This window comes from Nuphar pumila, chromosome 5, assembly GCF_984573655.1.
Source record: "Nuphar pumila chromosome 5, dmNupPumi1.hap1.1, whole genome shotgun sequence".
Taxonomy (NCBI): domain Eukaryota; kingdom Viridiplantae; phylum Streptophyta; class Magnoliopsida; order Nymphaeales; family Nymphaeaceae; genus Nuphar; species Nuphar pumila.
In genome coordinates this window covers 115,390,685-115,410,230 of record NC_143253.1, presented here as the reverse complement: position 1 = coordinate 115,410,230, position 19,546 = coordinate 115,390,685, and the positions used below count along the sequence as shown (strand labels likewise).

Sequence of the window (19,546 nt, the reverse complement as noted above, 5' to 3'; positions counted from 1 at the left end):
ATGGAACACACAATCAAACACGCCCTAAAAGAACTCAACTGGTGGCCATGATTTGCCCATTGGGCGGTTAGGTAGTCAATGGAGTCACTAAGCATGAAACCCAACATAAGTGCTTGGTGGGTCACTGTTTGACCTCAAGAGACTTGGCCAACCTGCAGCCAAATTTCCTGAATCTTTTTTATTTGGTTTGCATGCTTTGTGGCAAGCAGGATTTTGGAGAAAAACGTAAAACAATTAAAGGATAATTCAGATTTGGTTTTAGTATCCAATTTCTTAAAGGGTTAGTTTTAGTATCTAATGGCGTTTTTGCCAAGATCTGGTGCCATCACATGGTACACCTCTTCACTTGGCTGCCCTTTTCATCTGTTTTTGGGCCCTACTACTGACATACTCCATCCAAGTGTGCCAGGTGATCGCAACTGATCCTGGCTTTGTTTTTTGTGTGTGAAGAAACCACTGCTATGGTTCGGATGCTTCTTCACGACCCCTGAGTAAGGGTGTCGTTTACCCGGACCCGACCTGTACCAAATCCTATAGGGTCCTGGTATGGTGAAAAATAAGAAGACTCAATTAAGACCAGGGTTTGGACCCAAACATCTGATTACTGCATGAATCCAGGTATAGTTTGTAAAATTTTATACCAAACCCAGGCCTGACCCAAGTTCCAATTAAGACCCACAAATTTTCAATGTAAAAATAATAACAAATATTATTTTACCGGGTCTGGTTCATGTAGTTTTTATCGGGTTTGGGTATGATTTCACTTATGATGGATCTGATTAGACCCGGTTTGAACCCAATACCATACCCAAAAATCTAAGCCAGGTTTGGTTGCATGTGGGTCCCAACCAAACCCGACCGCTTGACACCGCTACCCATGAGGTGTCACGTTGACTGTGGACTTGAGTCAGCGCTATGCAGTGTAAAACTCCACAAGTATTCCATCTTACACAGTGAAGATAGTTTTACATTTGACCTAGGCTTTGTGGCAAAGGATGTACACCCCGAAATTGACTGACTTCCTTCAACTTGAAAGCCTTAAGCTAACCCACCTAGCCAAGTGTGTGAAGCCTTATCTAAAAAAAGGCCAAATATTATTAGATATTAGGTTCAACCCAAGTCCAGGCCAACATGGATCCAAATTATTGGATATTCGGTTCAAATCATGCGGTCATATGGATCCATTTGCTGCAAGACTCAACATCTTTAAGGTGGTGTTTGCTTCATACGCAAGAAATAGGAAATAAAATCTCGTGGTTTGCGTTTCATACAAAAGTGGAATCATATGAGGGTGTTTTCATAAGAAAACCATTTGGATTTACGTTTTCGTATACATTGAGTGAGAAACTCATAAAGTTAGTGGGCCTCGCTGAAAACGCTGCCTCTACGTTTTAAATTTATTAAGGGGCACCACCGTGAGAAAACAATGTGGGAACCTTCTTCAAACTGAGGGTGCTATCCCACTTTCATACGAAAAGTGGTGACCAAAGAGAGCCATTTTTATATTGACCAGGCTTCACTACTTTCATCCGTTTGTTTCACCGTGAGAAAGCTGGCCAATTTTTTTTTTTATGAAAATGGCCCGTTTTCAAAGTGTGATTGCACCTGCCTCGTATCTTATCGATGAAGAGGAGTCAGGTGCAGCGGTACACTGAAATGTGATTTGACCTGATCCGCCCTCGCTGCATACCCACCTTTAAGATCAAGTGAGCCCCACAGGCCGGTTATGGTGCCCGCTGGTTGACCAACGGTTCATCTTGCTGCCTTGTGGTTGCTTTCGGGGGCTTTCCCTTCCAGATCAAAGCAAAGCCGTCTCCCATGTCCCATCTCTCTCTGTAAATTCAATTCCCACACTTCTCTGCCTCTCTCTTTCTCTCTCTCAGCCCATTTCCGCAATTTCATCACAAGCGGCACACCTCCCAAAGAGAATGGTGCAATAACAAAACGTCTCTCTCTCTCTCTCTCTATATACAAAGAAACGCTTGCCCACCAGATCATCTCTCTCTCACAGACCGTTTCTGCAATTTCAACAAAAGCGGTACACCTCCCAAAGAGGATGGTGCAATAACAAAACGTACCTTTCTCTCTCGCTCTCTCTGTATTTATACAAAGAAACGCTTGCCCACCTGACCATCTCTCTCTCTCTCTCTCAGCCGGTACTATTCGCTGGTTCTGATCAATTCCCCGGAGTTCACGGCAAGTTTTGCATCCACCCCACTACCGGATATTGCTGACGTAGTTGCTTCTTTCTCCGCTTGCTCAGTTGCCTTTTTTCTTCTTTCCCCTTCTTTTGTTGATTCTCGTTTTTTGTGGGGGTTTATCTTGGGAATTAGGCCTCCTTCTGTTCAGTCGCTTGCTTGTTTTATTGCGCATGACCTATACTGAATTGGCGCCTCTTCTCACTGGAAATAATTGTCTTAATGTTTTTGATGGCCTTCAGGGTGTTTGATACCTTGAGGTTTTGTTTTTGTGGAAGTTGTTTATCTGAATTCCTTGGATGGCATTCTACTGTCCTTGGCTTGCAGCTATGTAGTAGGATCAATGTGGTTTGATGCATGTGATAGGCCTGTGGTTCTGAAAGCTCTGATTTTGACTACTTTTTTGGGTATTGATGATTTCGACTATCGTTGGTTCTCTTGGGGATTTTTATTTCCCTTAGTTTCGAATGTTGTGTGATTCAAGGCTATGGTCTCTCTGTATCCTCAAAGTATAGTTTGAAAAGGTATTTTAATTTTATGTCTTTCTTCTATTGAGAAGTTTTCTAGAATCTACCATCTTTTGGGCCAAAATAAGTAGCTATGTCTGCTGTTGTTTCCAGACTTACGAGATTTTCAGGAAAAATTCTCTTTTCTTGGGTCGAAACTCATTTTTTTGGATTTTAGAGCCCCAGTTTCGCAAATTTGTGTTTGCATCTTGTCATTGTGTGCTTTTTGTGTCGTCGGGTTTCAGATATATCTTTTGGATAAGATCCATATCTGAATGCAAGATCTGATCTAATCTGCTTTCCTTTTTCACACGAAAAACCCATTTTGGATACAAAACCATAATGTTTTCTCATGTGATTGGCTTTTCTTTTCTATTTTAGTAAGAAACCCTAGGTAGGTTTGGTGTTTTCTTTTTGTCTTAGATTCTTAGCGTGATTAACATAGAAATCCTTGTCAGGGAATCGCATGCAACCTATTTTTTTTATAAATATTTTCAACCCTCAACAAGTTAAGAAATTTAGCTTGATTGAGACATTGTCTGCTTCGTGCTTGTTCTTTCTTATTTTTATCCTCTCTCTTTGGATTCTGGTTGTAGGGCCACTATTTTGTATTTGGTTTTCAAAACCCTATTCTTATTGTACATTTTGGATTTTCATTCTTTTTGGGTGTAATTGGTTTGCAGCCTATTTGCAAGCTTTGGAACTACTGATATTGTCTATGAAAAAAGCTTCTTTTGGAATGATTTTAATGTTAAAGTTGGTATTCTGATAACTAGCTATTACAGTTTTCTGTATATGGTGAGACACTAATTTCAGTTCTCAATAGTCGAATCAGACACACCATTCGGGTGAATCCCACTGTTTGAGGTTGTATCATTAGAAACTGGTTAATGACGACCTACAATGGTTTCAGGCTTTAAGAGTTTCTTTTTCCATTGGCAAACATGTATACATCGTCAGTGCCTTCTGTTCAATTCCTGATTCAGAGTTTTGTAGAGAGATATTCCTTTCGTTGGGTCATCCTGGGGTTTTGTTTAGTGGGTTATGTTTAAGAGATGCAGCGTTTCTAGAGAGACGCTGCCTTCATTGGGTTATTTTGGGAATCTGTTTAAGGGGGTTATGTTTATCTCAAGACAATCTTTAATTATGGCTTTGGACAAACCGACTATGAAGGCTTGTCTTTCTTGATGTGTGGTTGAGTATATCACTACCCGTTCACTAGAGAGTTGTAAGAGACGATGCTTGTTGCCACCTGCTTGCTGGAGCTGTTTCTCACTCTCTACTAGTGTTCGTATTTTTCCTCTGTTTTTCAATTTATATAAAATACAACAAGATGATCTGTCTATGTATGATTTGTGACTTAGTGAAAAGCTTCCTCTAAAACCTTGTTCTGTCCACTGTTTCTGTGATTGTTTTAATCTATATTACTTTTTCTTCACTCGTGGAACTGGGTAGGGGAACTTGGGTGGTCTCCAGTTTCACCTTTTATTTCTTTTTACCTCGTGTTTTATAAGTTCTGGTTTTATTTCTGCTTTGCTTATACCTTCTTGGTGTATTTCGATTAGGATTGGCGAGCGAGCTTAATTACAATTTTTAGTTTTTAACCAAGAAAAAGATGGTCGGAGGGATGAAAACAGAGGATTTGAACATGGAGTTGGAGAAACTTGTGGTTGTTGGAAGGAATTTGCATGGGGAATGGAAGGACCTTCCTATGGAGCTCATTTTGCGGATTCTATCCCTCATGGACGATCGTACCGTTATTATGGCATCTGGTGTCTGTACTGGGTGGAGGGGTGCCATCTCCTTGGGCCTCACCAGTCTTTCTTTGTCATGGTGAGATGATATGCCCTGCCTTTCGGTTTATTTATTGAGCTTTCTCAGTGTGGTTATATCCCTTGTTTATGATTCTCTTTTGGATGAATGGCTTCTGTTGCTTTTCTTTTCCTCATTCCGTACTTCATTCATTTGAATAGCCTTGCATAAAGAAAGTATATTGTCATTTGCGATTTATTTAATGATGCTCTGAATGTGATTGCTTCTCACATGGATCCATGATGTGCTGTGTCCTGATTCACCTTTTTGTTCTTCTATTATCATGGTTGAAGATGTATCATACTCTTGCTTGAGGGCACTTTGGTTGACTTCTGCTACCATTAGAATAATAGATTTTGGCCTTTCTGTTGTTGGTCTAGTATCTGTTACTCCCCAGTCTCCTTGTTTTGTGACAACAATTGTCTATGTTCCTCAATGGACCTAAATGACTGTTCTCTGTGCATAGGTTAGAAGTGTTATTAACTAACTTGTATGGATCATAGGAATATGCCTTTTTTTATTTTAATTTAGAAAGCATCTACAGTATGGTTCAGTTCAATGATTTTATTTTCACAAATTAGGCCTCATTTTGACCTTATTTTGGACTAAAAAATCCTTAACAACCTTTTTCAGGGATCTGTCCAAAAATAGAAATATAATTAACCCACTAATTTATATTTGGAAGGATATAAACTTGAAATTGTCCACTGGTTGTCAGGAGGTAGTACTCTGCCAAATCCTCTATAAGTGGCTCATGAAGTTTGTTTAACAGGTAATGAATTGTATTTTGTATTACACTGCATTGAATGAAATGGATTTAATTGGTTCAGAAAAGAAGCTCTTTTGCCTGGATTTTGATATTGCAACTTTGCGAGTGCTCGGCGAGAGTGACCTCAAGTTGCGAGCAAGACCGCCTTTGCAGGTATACTATATGTTCTGTAGATATTGTTGATATGCACACGTGATATGTGTTGTTATAAATTATGAAAACATGGTGATGTTTGCTGAAAAACCTAGAAATAGGACTCACAATTGATGTGTGTTACCCACCAGGGGTCACGTAGTGGCCCTGACTCTGCGCCCGTCTCTCTCAACCCTTGTGTTTCCAACTCTTTGACCGTCTCACGAGTATCTCCTCCCGTCCGATGGCTTCTTCCAGTGTAGCCGCAGCGGTGCATCCCTTCAAGGTGGCGTGAAGTCCGAGTCCAACATTCGGCAAACTCTCCAGTGGGCACGGGGCGGTGGGCATTCCATCTTAATCTTCTTCTTGTGTTTTTTTAGGGTTTAGGACTTTACGTTTTTTTACATTTTTTTCAATTAGCAATTAGGTTTTTTATTTCTTTTTTGCAAATGAGATGAATGCAACATTAGTTTCTGTGTTTTTAGTTTCAGTCAACATTAAATATGATTAATCATTCCACATACTTGATTTTAGTTAGAAACTTAAAAATTTAGTTTTTTTTTTCAGTTAGCATATATATCTGAATGACGTTCGTTTAGGATTTAGGTTTTTTATTTAGTTTTTATTTTTTAAATATCATGAGCCATGAGTATTTCATTAGGTTTTAGGGTTTTTTGTGTTTTTTTTAAAATTAGCATTTAGGTATTTTTGTGTTTTTTCATTTCAATCAACATTAAACTTGATTTCATGCTTGATATTTTAGGATTCTTTTGAATGATGTTTGTTTAGGATTTGGGCTTTTGATTTAGTTTTTATTTTTTAAATAGCATGAACCATGAATGTTTAATTAGGCTTTAGGGTTTTTTGTGTTTTTTCTTCTTCTTTCAATTAAGATTTAGGCATTTTTGTGTTTTTCATGTCAATCAACCTTACACTTGATTCCACATGTTTGATTTTAGTTATAAACTTAGAATTTAAAGGTTTTTTAATCATTATATATATGAATGATGTTTGTTAGGATTTAGACTTTATATTTAGCTATTTTAAATAACATGAATATTTAATTAGGTTTTAGGTTTTTTTGATTTTTTTTAAATTACCATTTTCGTGTTTTAAATGGGGTGAATATTTAATTAGGTATTTTAGTTTTTTTATTTTTAATCAACATTTGTGTTTTCCAAATTAGATGACCAGATCCAAAATTATGTTTGGTCATGGAATTTGTTACAAAAGATGAAGACCATATATTGTGGAAAGATAAACTACCTGATTGGAATGATTGAGTCAGTTTTCAACCACATTTAGTCATGTCTACTATAGGTTAAGGATGGGAGCCTTAATCTCCTAGCGTGATAATAAAAAAAATGCATGATTTTAGATGCTTAATTTTAGTTAGAAACTTAGAAATTTAATTTTTTATTCAATTAGCATATATATGTAAATGATGTTTGTTTAGGATTTAGGATTTTGATTTAGTTTTTATTTTTTAAATAACATGTACCATAAATATTTCATTAGGTTTTGTGTTTTTTATGTTTTTTTCCAATTAACATTTAGGTATTTATGTATTTTTTCTTTCCAATCGACATTGAACTTGATTCCACATGCTTGATTTTAGTTATAAACTTATAATTTTAGGGGTTTAGATTTTTTTTTTAATTATTATATATAAATGATGTTTGTTAGGATTTAAGTTTCTTTTTTATAGCATGAATATTTAATTAGGTTTTAGATTCTTTGTGTTTTTTTTTCTCCTTTTCAGTGTGCATTTGTGCCCACCCTGATTTAGATTCCTGGCTTTGCCACTGTTCCCAACTATAGCTTTGAAATTCTCAAAACATGATAAAGTATCTGATTTTCTAAATAAGGGAAAAATCCATGAAAATCGAGAATAGTTGTCAACCATAAGCAGATAATATGAGTATCCTTCTCGTGAAGGAGAGGGTGTGAGTCCCCATAAATCGACGTGCATGACTTCCAATGGTGAGGAAGCACAAAAATCAATCCTTTCAAAGGGGAGTTTATGAATCTTGTTCACAATGCAACTAGAACATAGTTGGTCATCACATGATTTAAGATTTTCACATGCTATTAAATTGTTTTTCGACCAAGCATAAATTTTCACATGCTATTAAATTGTTTTTCGACCAAGCAAATTTAATGTTCTAAAATTAACATGTCCCAAACGACAACATTGTTAAAATATTATGTCTCTTTTAACTGTAAACTGAAATACCCATCAGGGGTATTTTAGTCCTTTTACTCAATAGGCATCAGCCACCCTAATGGGCTAACATTTTTACTTTTTCGTTTTTTATTTACTTTTGCCTTTTACACCTTTTTCTTTTTATACTTTTTTTCTTTTTGACTGTTGTGAAAGATACAGCTCCATATAGCTGTTGGAGCTGCCCCAACAGTCACAAATGTGACCGTTGGGTGCAGCTCCCACAGTCATATTGAGCTGCACCCTGTGGCTTCTTTTTGCATTATAAATAGGCCTTAGTGGCCCTTGTAAACACATCCTTTTTTGTGAGTGCATATGCAATAACAATGCTTTTGTAAAGCCCCTCTTGGGAACTTATGAATTGAAGTTCATTTTGTTTCATGCTTTTGTGCATGTGTATCCGTGCCTTCGTGCACTTTTGAGTATTCTCCTTTGTGCCTTTGTGCACTCTTTGTATTTCTTGTATTGTGGTGTTACACAAAATCTCTTTTTATAGAGATTTTCACATGGTATCAGAGCAAGGTTGTTTGGAGAGATTTTCAATGGTTTTTTTTAAATATTCTTTGCGAACATAGTAGCAGTCCATCTCGATGTGCTTCGTGCGCTCATGAAATGTGTGATTTTTGGCAATGTGGATTGCACTTTTATTATCACAACATAATTTTGTGGGCCCTTGAACTTGAATATTCATATCTTCCAACAAGTTGCGAATCCAAACAATCTCCATGGTAGTAGATGTCTGTTAAAATATTATGTCTCTTTTAACTGTAAACTGAAATACCCATCAGGGGTATTTTAGTCCTTTTACTCAATAGGCATCAGCCACCCTAATGGGCTAACATTTTTACTTTTTCTTTTTTTATTTACTTTTGCCTTTTACACCTTTTTCTTTTTACACTTTTTTTCTTTTTGACTGTTGTGAAAGGAACAACTCCATATAGCTGTTGGAGCTGCCCCAACAGTCACAAATGTGACCGTTGGGTGCAGCTCCAACAGTCATATTGAGTTGCACCCTATGGCTTCTTTTTGCATTATAAATAGGCCTTAGTGGCCCTTGTAAACCCATCCTTTTTTGTGAGTGCATATGCAATAACAATGCTTTTGTAAAGCCCCTCTTGGGAACTTATGAATTGAAGTTCATTTTGTTTCATGCTTTTGTGCATGTCTATTCGTGCCTTCGTTCACTTGTGAGTGTTCTCCTTTGTGCCTTTGTGCACTCTTTGTATTTCTTGTATTGTGGTGTTACACAAAATCTCTTTTTATAGAGATTTTCACAAACATCCTTATAAAACTTGTGAGAAACACTAGCAAAATTGACTTTACCGACCACCTTTGCACGAATTTCTTACCCTTCATGTGGACGACTTGGCCAGGGGTATAGTCCTCTACTCGGACCTCTTAGGAGTTGTTGTCTCGTTCCTCTGATCCTTAACATAAAAGTTGTCAACATCGAATTTAAAAACACAATTATTGTCTCTAGTAAATTTGGCAACTGATATAAGATTTTTCTTTATGGTAGGTACATGTAGGGCATCTCAGAGAATAAATTGTTTTTCAAACGAAGGCAGAAAAATATTACCTATATTTGCAATTGGGAGATTTGCACCGTTACCTACCATAATGCCATCTTGTCCATGATGCTCAAACTTATTTATCATACTTTGATCATCAGAGGCCACGTGATGTGTGGCTATCGTGTCTGGGTACCATGAGTTGTCATGAATGCGGTTCAAGGCCACAACTGCAAAGGCCTTCAGGATATTGTATCTGGTTTAGGCCATGTGATTCCTGTACCCACAGAACTGACACACAGCATGGTCATCCCTCTGGCCACCTTCACATTGAGTTCTTGGCTGCCCCTATTTTTCCTGAATACCACTGTTTTGATAATTTTGGAAGAAGGGGGGGTCAAACTGTCCACCCCCTCTTCCATGACCACCATGGCCTCCACGCCCTCGACCATGACCTCTCTGAGAAAAAAAGGTTGTCGTGGAAGACTCAACTTGTTGTGGAGGTTTTGGGTTCAACATTTGGAGTCTATTCTCTTGATTTAGCAAGAGGTCAAAAACTTCACTAAATCGTGGGAGCTTGTTGAGAGTAGACGTAGTAACCGGTGTGATAAAACTCTCATATTCTGGAGTTAAACCATTTACCGGATATTGAACTAAGTCTCCATCGGAGATTGGTTCATTTACTGTACAAAGAGTGAGAGAAACTTGACATGATTCAAGTAATCTACCATGATCTTATCCTCTATCTTGATGTTTTGGAGGTCACGACTCAACTTGTTGTGGAGGTTTTGGGTTCAACATTTGGAGTCTATTCTCTTGATTTAGCAAGAGGTCAAAAACTTCACTAAATCGTGGGAGCTTGTTGAGAGTAGACGTAGTAACCTCTCATATTCTGGAGTTAAACCATTTAACGGATATTGAACTAAGTCTCCATCGGAGATTGGTTCATTTACTGTACAGAGAGTGAGAGAAACTTGACATGATTCAAGTAATCTACCATGATCTTATCCTCTATCTTGATGTTTTGGAGGTCACGTTTCAACTGAAGGATCCTGAAGCTAGAGTGAGATGCGTAGGATTGTTCTAAAGTAATCTAGGCCTCATGCGCAGAGGAGATCTGAATTAACTGAGCCAATATGGCTTCAATGACAATGACTTTGATCCAACTCAATGCGAGTTGGTCAGCCCTTTTCCAGACACTATACTCAAGATTGATTTTTAGAATCTCACATTCTCTAACATATTGAACTAGTGCCGGGTGTGATCCATCAACATACTTGATGAGATCATCAACAGGTAATTATTTTGATCCAACTTAACTAACACCAGGGATGAGAACGCGTTCCACTGCACGACAGGGTTAGGAACGAGGCTGGACAAACTTAACGCCGTTCATAGATTTCTATTTTGTGCCCTTGATCGAACTCGCGAGCTCACTGTAGCGACATGCTCTGATACCATGTAAAAGCTCGATGCTTGCAACACACATACATGCACACACAAGGTTACAATTTATAATGGTTCTAACATGACTTCCATCCACTATAGAACCTCTCTCTCTCTCTCTCTCTCTCTAGGCTTCATGCCCCCTGAGAGGAGACCACTGCTTTAGATTTTCAAGAGTTCCAATGTGTGGGGAATTCTCTATACAGAGTTCTTTTGATTACAAACAAACTTAGGTGTAGGAGTCCTCTTTTCAGTTTCCTTGAGAAGTTCTTGTTTTGAATAACTACCAAGGTAGGAGTCTTGAATGAATCTTTCCTTCTTGACCTCCAAGTCCGCTCCAACGTGCGGATCTGATTGAGTAGGACTCAATTCAACGTGACCTGGATCTGGATTCGAATCCGAACCTGTCTTCACAGTTCTTGCATTTTAGTACCGGGCAATCCTAGCTGGGCTGAAAATTATTTTCATTTCTAAAATTTCAGAGCCAGATAAAGAGTGTTCATTAGATTATCATGTTGTTATTGTATACAATAATTGTGGATGGGTTTCTGAGGCTTGCACATGTACCTTTGTGGATTTAGACTGTAGTTGCAGGACAGCTTACAACTGTGATACCTTTATAATTTTGATTTTCTGAAGTACTATACTTATTTGAGATGTGGCCGCTGGAGTGCCTTCTAGAAATTGAAGTTAAATTGCTTCTGTCACGCTATTATGATATTTATCAATTCCATCATGCAAGATTAGTCCCAAGCGTCGGTGATGTTATTCTTAACAAGTTTAGTCCAACAGTTTCAACTGTGATTCCTGTGTCTGTGTGCTTTTTTTTTCTCCTTGAATTGAACGAGGATTACATTATTATTTTCTCTTTGAATTTGAATGAGGATTTATGTTGTAATTTGAGCATGTCTTTCTAATGAGATTTGATTTCAAATGTCTTCCTTTCATGAAAATGAATGCTCAAGTTGCAATTATTTCTTGCAGGTGCAAGGCCAACATGAACAATCTTGTGCTATCTCTTGCACCTAAATTTATTAATCTGCACACATTAATATTGCGGCAGAACAAGCCTCAATTGGATGATGAAGCTCTGGAGGCAGTTGCTAATCATTGCCATGATATTCGACACCTTGACCTCAGGAAGAGCCTCAGACTTACTGATCGTGCACTGTATGCTGTGGCAAAAGGTTGCACCCAGCTAGTTAAACTAAACATTAGTGGCTGTTCTGCCTTCAGTGATGATGCCCTTGCATTTCTGGCTATCAAGTGCAGGAATTTGAAGCACCTAAATCTCTGTGGATGTGCAAAGGCAGCATCTGACAAGGCCTTACAGGTTATATCCACGATTTATGACAGCAGTCCATGCTGGTTGTGGGATTCATGTTTATGTAAACTAGCCTTTGAATTGCATTTTGCAGGCTCTTGCATATAACTGCAATCAGTTGCAGTTTCTGAGTTTAGGGTGGTGTGAAGGAGTTAGTGATGTTGGAGTGATTAGCTTGGCCAGAGGATGTCCAGATCTCAGAGCTCTAGATCTATGTGGCTGTGTTCTCATAACTGGTGCATACAATACCATGAAACAAATATTATCAGATTTATGACCTTTACATATGTGGTGCTCTTATTCCTTGTTTCATGGTCTGCATGTCATGCATCATATTCTTTTCTTGTACTTTGCACTGATGGGTGTTATTTATTTTGGTTGCAGATGATAGTGTGATTGCTCTTGCTGATGGCTGCCATCGCCTGAGGTCCCTTGGGTTGTATTACTGTCAGAACATCACTGATAGGGCCATGTATTCTCTAGCCAACAGCCGCTATGGTGGGAAGCATGAACTGTGGGAGTCAGTTTTGAGCAAGCATGGAGGCCTGATGAACCTGAACATCAGCCAATGCACCGCACTTACCGCTGCTGCTGTCCAGGCCGTGTGTGATTCCTTCCCAGCTCTCCACACATGCTCGGAGAGGCATTCACTCATTATCAGTGGGTGTCTAGGCCTTACGTCGGTGCACTGTGCTTGCGCCCTCCAGGCCTGCAGGCCTTCAGGGAGGGCAGCCATTGCTCAGCAGTAGCTTGAATGAGTTAAACATTGGTTCATTACTGTTTGGGTTATTGGTGTCAGGGACTGCTTACGATGATTGATGATTGATAGTGGGACCATCTATGTATATAAATAATGCACGCATATGTGATGCGAACGTTGAAATAGACAGCTCTATCCAGGAGAGCCGGGTATTGCTTTCAGCGTAAAAACACCTTACTGGACTGGACTGGATTTGTGTATATATGAAATGCTGCATAAACCATTAAAAGGGATCAAATTAGCCCAGAAGTATCTTTTTTTCTTTTTTTTTCCTGATAAATGGCCCAAAGATATCTTGTTTGTTCTGTTTAGTACTTAAACTCTCGCATTTAGGGATGTTAATGGATCCGATTTTATCCGGTATCCAACCAAATCTTGCTCCTTTTAGTCAGATTTGGTTAGCCAAAATGATATCTGATTATGCAGATATGGTTTTGCATTTTGCTAAGCAATCCAACAGATTTCTGGATTTGGTGGATATCTGGATCTGATTACATGTAAAAAACGTAATATAGTGAGATTTTACCATTCTTATCTGAATCTGAAGTCAAATCAGTTTAGCCAACATCTGATTAGTTGGATCAGGTACTGGCCACATCCAAATCAAATTCAAACCATTTGTATCCCTAGAATTATCAGAGCCTGGTGCATCAGGATTCGTGGCCTGCAATACATGAACCAAATCCAAGTGTCCTGTGATATGTTGATGTGTCGTGTTCTGGTTGGGATTTTGAGCTTTACATGGTTCATGGCAATTTTTGGGTGCCCTTGATATGATAATCTTTCTTAGGCTCTGTTTGGAGTCTCCAAAATTTGGATATCCTAAATCCAGGATTTGAGAGCATTGTTATTTGCTAACACACACCACTGTTTGGCTGTGGGTATTTGCAACCAGCTGGAGTTGAATCTCCTTACTAACCACTAGTTCCCAAACATTGGGAAGAGAGCTGAGAACAAGGTATTAATGTTTAAGCAGAGTTACCGGAAGCTTCTTGCTACATGGGGAAGCTCGGCTCGGAAGCGGGAAACTGTTCGCTTCCTCAAAATGAGGGGAAGCTTTAGGAAACCCGCTTCCGAAATATGTAAAACTTAATTTCCTTTATTGGGAAGCTCGCTTCCTCTTCATTTTACAAATTGATTCCCTTGTGCTTCCTTAACATTTCCCTCCTGCTTGTCATTTCCCACTTTGCTTCCTCCTCCTCCCTTACATTTTCATATTATTATTATTTTTTGTAACAAGCTTACAGGTTGGTTTTATATCCTTACGTATTTGTGTTTAGGTCATTTCTTATTTGCTTCTGCCTGTGCTTCATATTGTTTTCTCTGTGTTTAATTTTCATTTTGTCATGCACTTTAATCGCTTTGTAACCGTATCCCAATTCCCACTTCATACTACTTTTTGACAGTCACTTTCCTGCTTCCACTTCACACAACTTCTCGTATCCATTTTGTTTCCTGATAACTATGGGTTTAAGCCTCAATGTGTTTCAAGGCATACAATTAAAAACAATAAGTAAATAATACAACTTGATCCATTTGCACCCATATGAAGGATGTAACCAACTTGGATTTGGACCGGCTGTAGAGATATGGCAACCTAAATGGATTTTAGAATCAAATGGAAAAAATTAATGCTAAATCTTGGATCTTGATAGGGATTTAACAGGATCAAATTCAGCTGGGTTGCAGACAACATTGACTCTGATCTAACGAGGCACTGAGAAATCCATACCACTCGGGACTCTGATTTGGATTTTAATTTTCAGACATGAATGCAAAAGTTCTCCTGACAACTCTCTTGAGGTTTGCCACTATAGAGTGGATCCACTTAGACGGATCCTGGTGGGTTCCTCGAATTAAGCAACTATTAAGGATGATTTGGGTTTGGCCATTCTTGGGGCAATACCCGAGTAGCTGACATGAACCATGAATCATAAGCCAGTTTCAAATCAAATGGGGATGCCTAGTTGCATTGGCTACAGGATCCATGGATTCCCCACAACTACAATTGTATTTGATTCTAGACACAAGACTAAATGCAAAGAGAAAAAGTGGGCGGTAGGATAGGGGGGTTATCTGCAGAAGTGCTTCCATTCCAGCTAGGAATACTCCCAAAAGCCAAAGTTTTCAAGTGAATATGTCCATGGTGGAGGAAAACAAAAGAATAATGGGACTACATTACATTTAGCTTGGGCAGAAGATGGCATTATAATACAGTTTTACATATAAACAATATCCACTCTTCAAGTGAACCAAGTCCATGGTAGACCAAGAAAAAAAAATTCATTTCATTCATGAAACCCAAGGAATCGATGGGACTACATTACAATTGGCTTGGCCAGAAGATAGTGTTATAATACTACATTGTTACTCTAATAAATAACAATATATACATATGCAAAGTAATACATATGATACAACTAAATATTACACTATTCAACACTCTCCCTCAAACTTGAGATGATGCAAGAGGAATCATCCCAAGTTTGGAAAGGAGGAATTGAAAGTGCAATGGTGTCAAACTCTTAGTGAAAACATCTTCTATTTGCTTGTACCAAGATGCTCTAGAGCTATGACACCATCCTCATAGGCTCTTTTGATGAAATGACAATCAAACTCAATATGCTTTATTCTTTCATAGAACTCAAGATTCTTGGCAATATGAATGACACCCATATTGTCACAATATAGAGGTGCTCTTAAAAACCAAGGTTTTAAAACTCGTCGAGTCAACTCGGTGACTCGGCTCGAACCTCCAGCGAGTCAACCCGGCAAGGTAAACTCGGTTTGCGAAGACTCAGCTGTGACTCGGCATTGACTCGGCCTGACTCGGCCGAGTCACGAGTCATATTGAACTCGGGCGAGTTCTGGGCACTTTCGGCTTGACAAAACTCGGGCGCTGGATCGCTTGGACTCGCGAGACTCGGACCGAGTCACGAGTCACAAAGAATCAGACGGTTCGTGATAATGACATGTTTGAAAATTTATTGTTTTACCTTTAACGAAAACCCTTTAGGGTCTTCACTGTTCAAGCCTCGACGAAAGAGAAGGAGAATGTGTGGTGCGGCTGCAGCTCAGACCATCCGACGAGAACTCAGGCGTGAACAGTAACTCCGACGAAGGTACGTCGTGTTTTTTTTTTTTGCGTTTTGTATTTTCATTTTTTCGACGGTGAACAATAAGGCATCGCCGCAGCTCTGACCGTCTAGCGTGAACAGTAGCTCCGACGCATCTTCTCCAGCAAGAACAACGGCGTCAACGAGATTTTTCGACGCCATGAGGTATTTTTTTTCACTTTTTTCCCTTTTGTGTTTTTTTCCGGCGTCGCGAGATTTTTAGGCGAGATTTTTTGGCGTGAACAACTGCATCCTCGTGTGTTTCTGGCGTGAACAACAACTCCAACAAAGGGTTTTCTAACGACTTGGGTCGTCTCCTGCAAGAACAAAGGCAAGGCTGATTTAGATTTAGATGAAAGCATCATGTCCAAATAAAAATGTAGGAACTTCCATGCATGTAGATACGAAGGCAAGGCTGAGTGCATTCCTAGTAAGCGAACCATAGTTTGGGTTTTAAACCGAGGGAGAATAATTTGTCAAAATAGGTCTTAATCGGCCCATAGCTGATTCAAAATAGGGGTAGATTCGACCCCCTTCCAAAATCGATGTTTTTTTGTTCAAAATTGGTCGATTTAAACTTTAAATTTTAAAGTAGAATCAGTTAAAAATAGATCAAATTTTGTTTTTTTTTTCTAAAATTTAGAATACGAAATCTTTCAATTCTATTTGATTTGATTATTTGATTTTTTAAAGAAACTGAGTCACCTAGTAAACCGATTTTAACAACATTGCTTTTCCCTTCTATTCAAGGAAAAAGAAAAGTTTTGCCTAACATGTTCATAAAACTCGAGCGATTGGTGGTATGTGCATAGGGTTAGTGGCCAAGGGACTCCCATCACCAAAAGTGGGAAGAAGTGACTTAAAACATATTATAATCCATTGATTCCCTCCCTAGCTACTTTCCGACGACTTGAGTCATCTCCAACAAAGGGCATTTATTTTTTTAGTTCTTTCAATCATTACTTTGTGTAAAATCTACTAATCGTACATTGTATCTATGTTTTTAAGTTTTCAAATTTAACTTTTATATGTTTTTAACTTTTATTTTTTAACAGTTATAGATTTATCAAATCATCAAAAAAATGTCACAAGAAGGATCTTCAAGGACTCCAACAACATTCACTACAAGAAAGGACCCTGTGTGGGATTTTGGGTTACCTCTTGATAAGAAAAAGAAGAGGGTACAATGTACTTGGTGTACAAAAACGATGAGTGGTGGCATTAATAGACTTAAGTATCATCTTACTGGTATTAAAGGAGAGGTGAAACCATGCGACAAAGTCGAAGAATTTGTAAGAAAAAAAATTCGTAAGAATTTGGAGTCATTTAAGGAGCACAAATTATATAAGAAAAATATTGTAAATGAGATTGGTTCCTTTGTTGAAGTAATGATAATGATATGGACTTGTCAGATAAAAGTGACGAGTCTACTGAGAAAAGATATGTAAAAGGAAAAAATTTGATGAATGATGCCCAAAAGCATAATATTGATACTTTTGTTCAAGTGAAGGCAGGGTCTCAATCAATGAAATGACTTGAAATAAAAGCAGTTTTGGATAAAAAAGCTAGAGATAGATTATGTTCAGCTATTGCGAGATGTTTTTATCATTAAGCCATTCCCTTCAACGCAGCCAATTCTCCTTACTTTACGAAGATGATTGAAGTTTGTTCCTTAGTAGGAATGGGATTGAAGCCGCCTTCTTTATCTGAGATTTCTGGAAGATTATTACAAGAAGAAATTAAAAAAATTGATGATTATTTCAAAGAATACAAGGAGTCTTGAGTTGAAATGAGTTATTCTATTATGGCTGATGGTTGGAAAGATGCAACACAAAGGACATTGATAAATTTTTTGGTTCATTAAGGGGCATTTATTTCTTGAAATCAGTTGATGCAACAAGTATTATGAAGAATCGAGAAAATTTATTAAAATTATTTGATGAAGTGGTGGAAACAATAGGTGTAGAGAATGTTGTTCAGGTATATCATTTTGTTCTTTTGTAGTTTTCTATTAAACATTGATATTTATAATTTGTCTAGTATGTTAATAATTTTTTGAAATTGAAAAATGACAGATAATCACAGATAATGCAGCCAACTATCAAAAGCAGTTGAAAAGATGTTGGAGGATAGGAGGAAAATCATATTTTGGACTCCTTGTGCAGCTCATTGCATAGATCTCATGCTTGAAGATTTGTCTAAGATAAAAAGCATAGTTGGATGTGTGGAAAAAAGAAAAAGGATCATGAAGTTCATTTACAATTATACTTTTGTTTTGAACTTAATGAAGACTCAATTTTTTAATAAAAAAGAAATTCTAAGACCGGTTACTACAAGATTTGCCACTAATTTTATAATGCTTCAATCTTTGCTAGAACATCGAAGTGGTCTTAGAAAAATGATGGCATCAGATGAATGAAACAATTCAAAATATTCATCATATGCTGAGGGGAAATAGATGGAGGATATTATATTGAATAGTAATTTTTGGAGAGTCGTAGAATCTACTGTTAAAACTATAGAACCTCTAGTCAAAGTTTTGAGAATGGTCGATAGAGAAGAAAATCCTACAATGGGTTATCTTTATGAAGCTATAGATAGAGCCAAAGAGACTATAAAAGAAATTCATGACAATGAAGAGAAAAAGTATAAACCTTATTGAAAAATAATTGACAATCATTGGGAAAATCAACTTCATTACCCTCTTCATGCAGCAACATACTATCTCAATCCTAAATACCACTATAGTCCACAATTTTCTAAGGTATGTATTTGTTTATACCTTTTTATTAATTATTTTAAATTTTGAATATGAACTTTCTTTTATCAATTATCATTTTAATGCATTTGACTATTTGCACTATTTCATGCAATTCACAAAGCATTCTGAAATAAGGCATGGTTTAATTAAATGTATTGAGAAGTTGAAGCCAAATATTTCAGCTAGAGTAAGAGCATGCAAGCAACTTGAGTTATTTGAAGACACAAGTGCAGATTTTGGTACTTCTATAGTTGTTATGACTAGAAATGAGCACAAGCCAGGTGATAGATCTTTAACACTACGTGTTGTGTTGTGCAAAAAGATATTTCTTTAATCAACTTTACATTTTTGTGTGTTTTGGCTTTATGCAGCAATGTGGTGAAAAATGCATGAAATATGTGTTAGAAATCCACCCGTACCTGCATTGAGAGAGAGAGAGAGAGAGAGAGACGAAGAGGCGAAGGCAAGAAGGGGTCTGCGGCTGTCACGATTTCTGTATGAAATCGTGACCTAAAACAATGCATTTATAACTTTACTTTACATGATATAGATCCAGATCTGGTGTATCCAAACCCGATTAAAGGTAAGCGTATATTTTGTACACAATCTTTACATGGATCAGGTCGACTCGGGTCAGATCCCGGGTTGGATCCTTTTTCATCTTTTTCACCCCCCCTCAAGTTGATCATGGTTTTGGACCATGAACAACTTGCCTTTAAGCACCCAAAAACGATCCTTGGTTAACCCTTTGGTAAATATGTCTGCAACTTGCCTTTCAGTACTGATGAATTCAGGCTCAATCTCTTTTTCTTCAACCTTCTGTCTCACAGAATGTTGGTCAATCTCAATGTGCTTAGCACGACTGTGATGTATGAGATTGAATGACATGTTGATAGCACTTTGGTTGTCACATAGAAAGTTAGTGTGGGAGATCTTTTCTCCTACTTCATTTAATAGATGCCTGATCCATATGAATTCAGCAGTAGC

At 37.9% G+C, this 19,546-nt stretch overlaps 1 protein-coding gene across 5 annotated transcripts; it reads left to right on the top strand.

The window, feature by feature from the left end:
* Window positions 1-1,807: 1,807 nt before the first annotated feature.
* On the top strand, window positions 1,808-12,928 carry LOC149838260 (F-box protein SKP2A-like). 5 transcript variants are annotated; one of them, XM_090007644.1, is made up of 6 exons: window positions 1,809-2,074; window positions 2,154-2,235; window positions 4,270-4,537; window positions 11,583-11,931; window positions 12,017-12,158; window positions 12,307-12,928. In XM_090007644.1, exons 3-6 carry the CDS (start codon window positions 4,320-4,322, stop codon window positions 12,669-12,671), a joined length of 1,074 nt encoding a protein of 357 aa, XP_089863770.1. In that variant the 5' UTR covers window positions 1,809-2,074; window positions 2,154-2,235; window positions 4,270-4,319; the 3' UTR covers window positions 12,672-12,928. The 5 variants fall into 5 exon arrangements, with proteins under 5 accessions (XP_089863771.1, XP_089863770.1, XP_089863769.1 ...); XM_090007645.1 differs by having other exon boundaries at window positions 1,808-2,262; XM_090007643.1 differs by having other exon boundaries at window positions 1,809-2,196.
* Window positions 12,929-19,546: the final 6,618 nt, after the last annotated feature.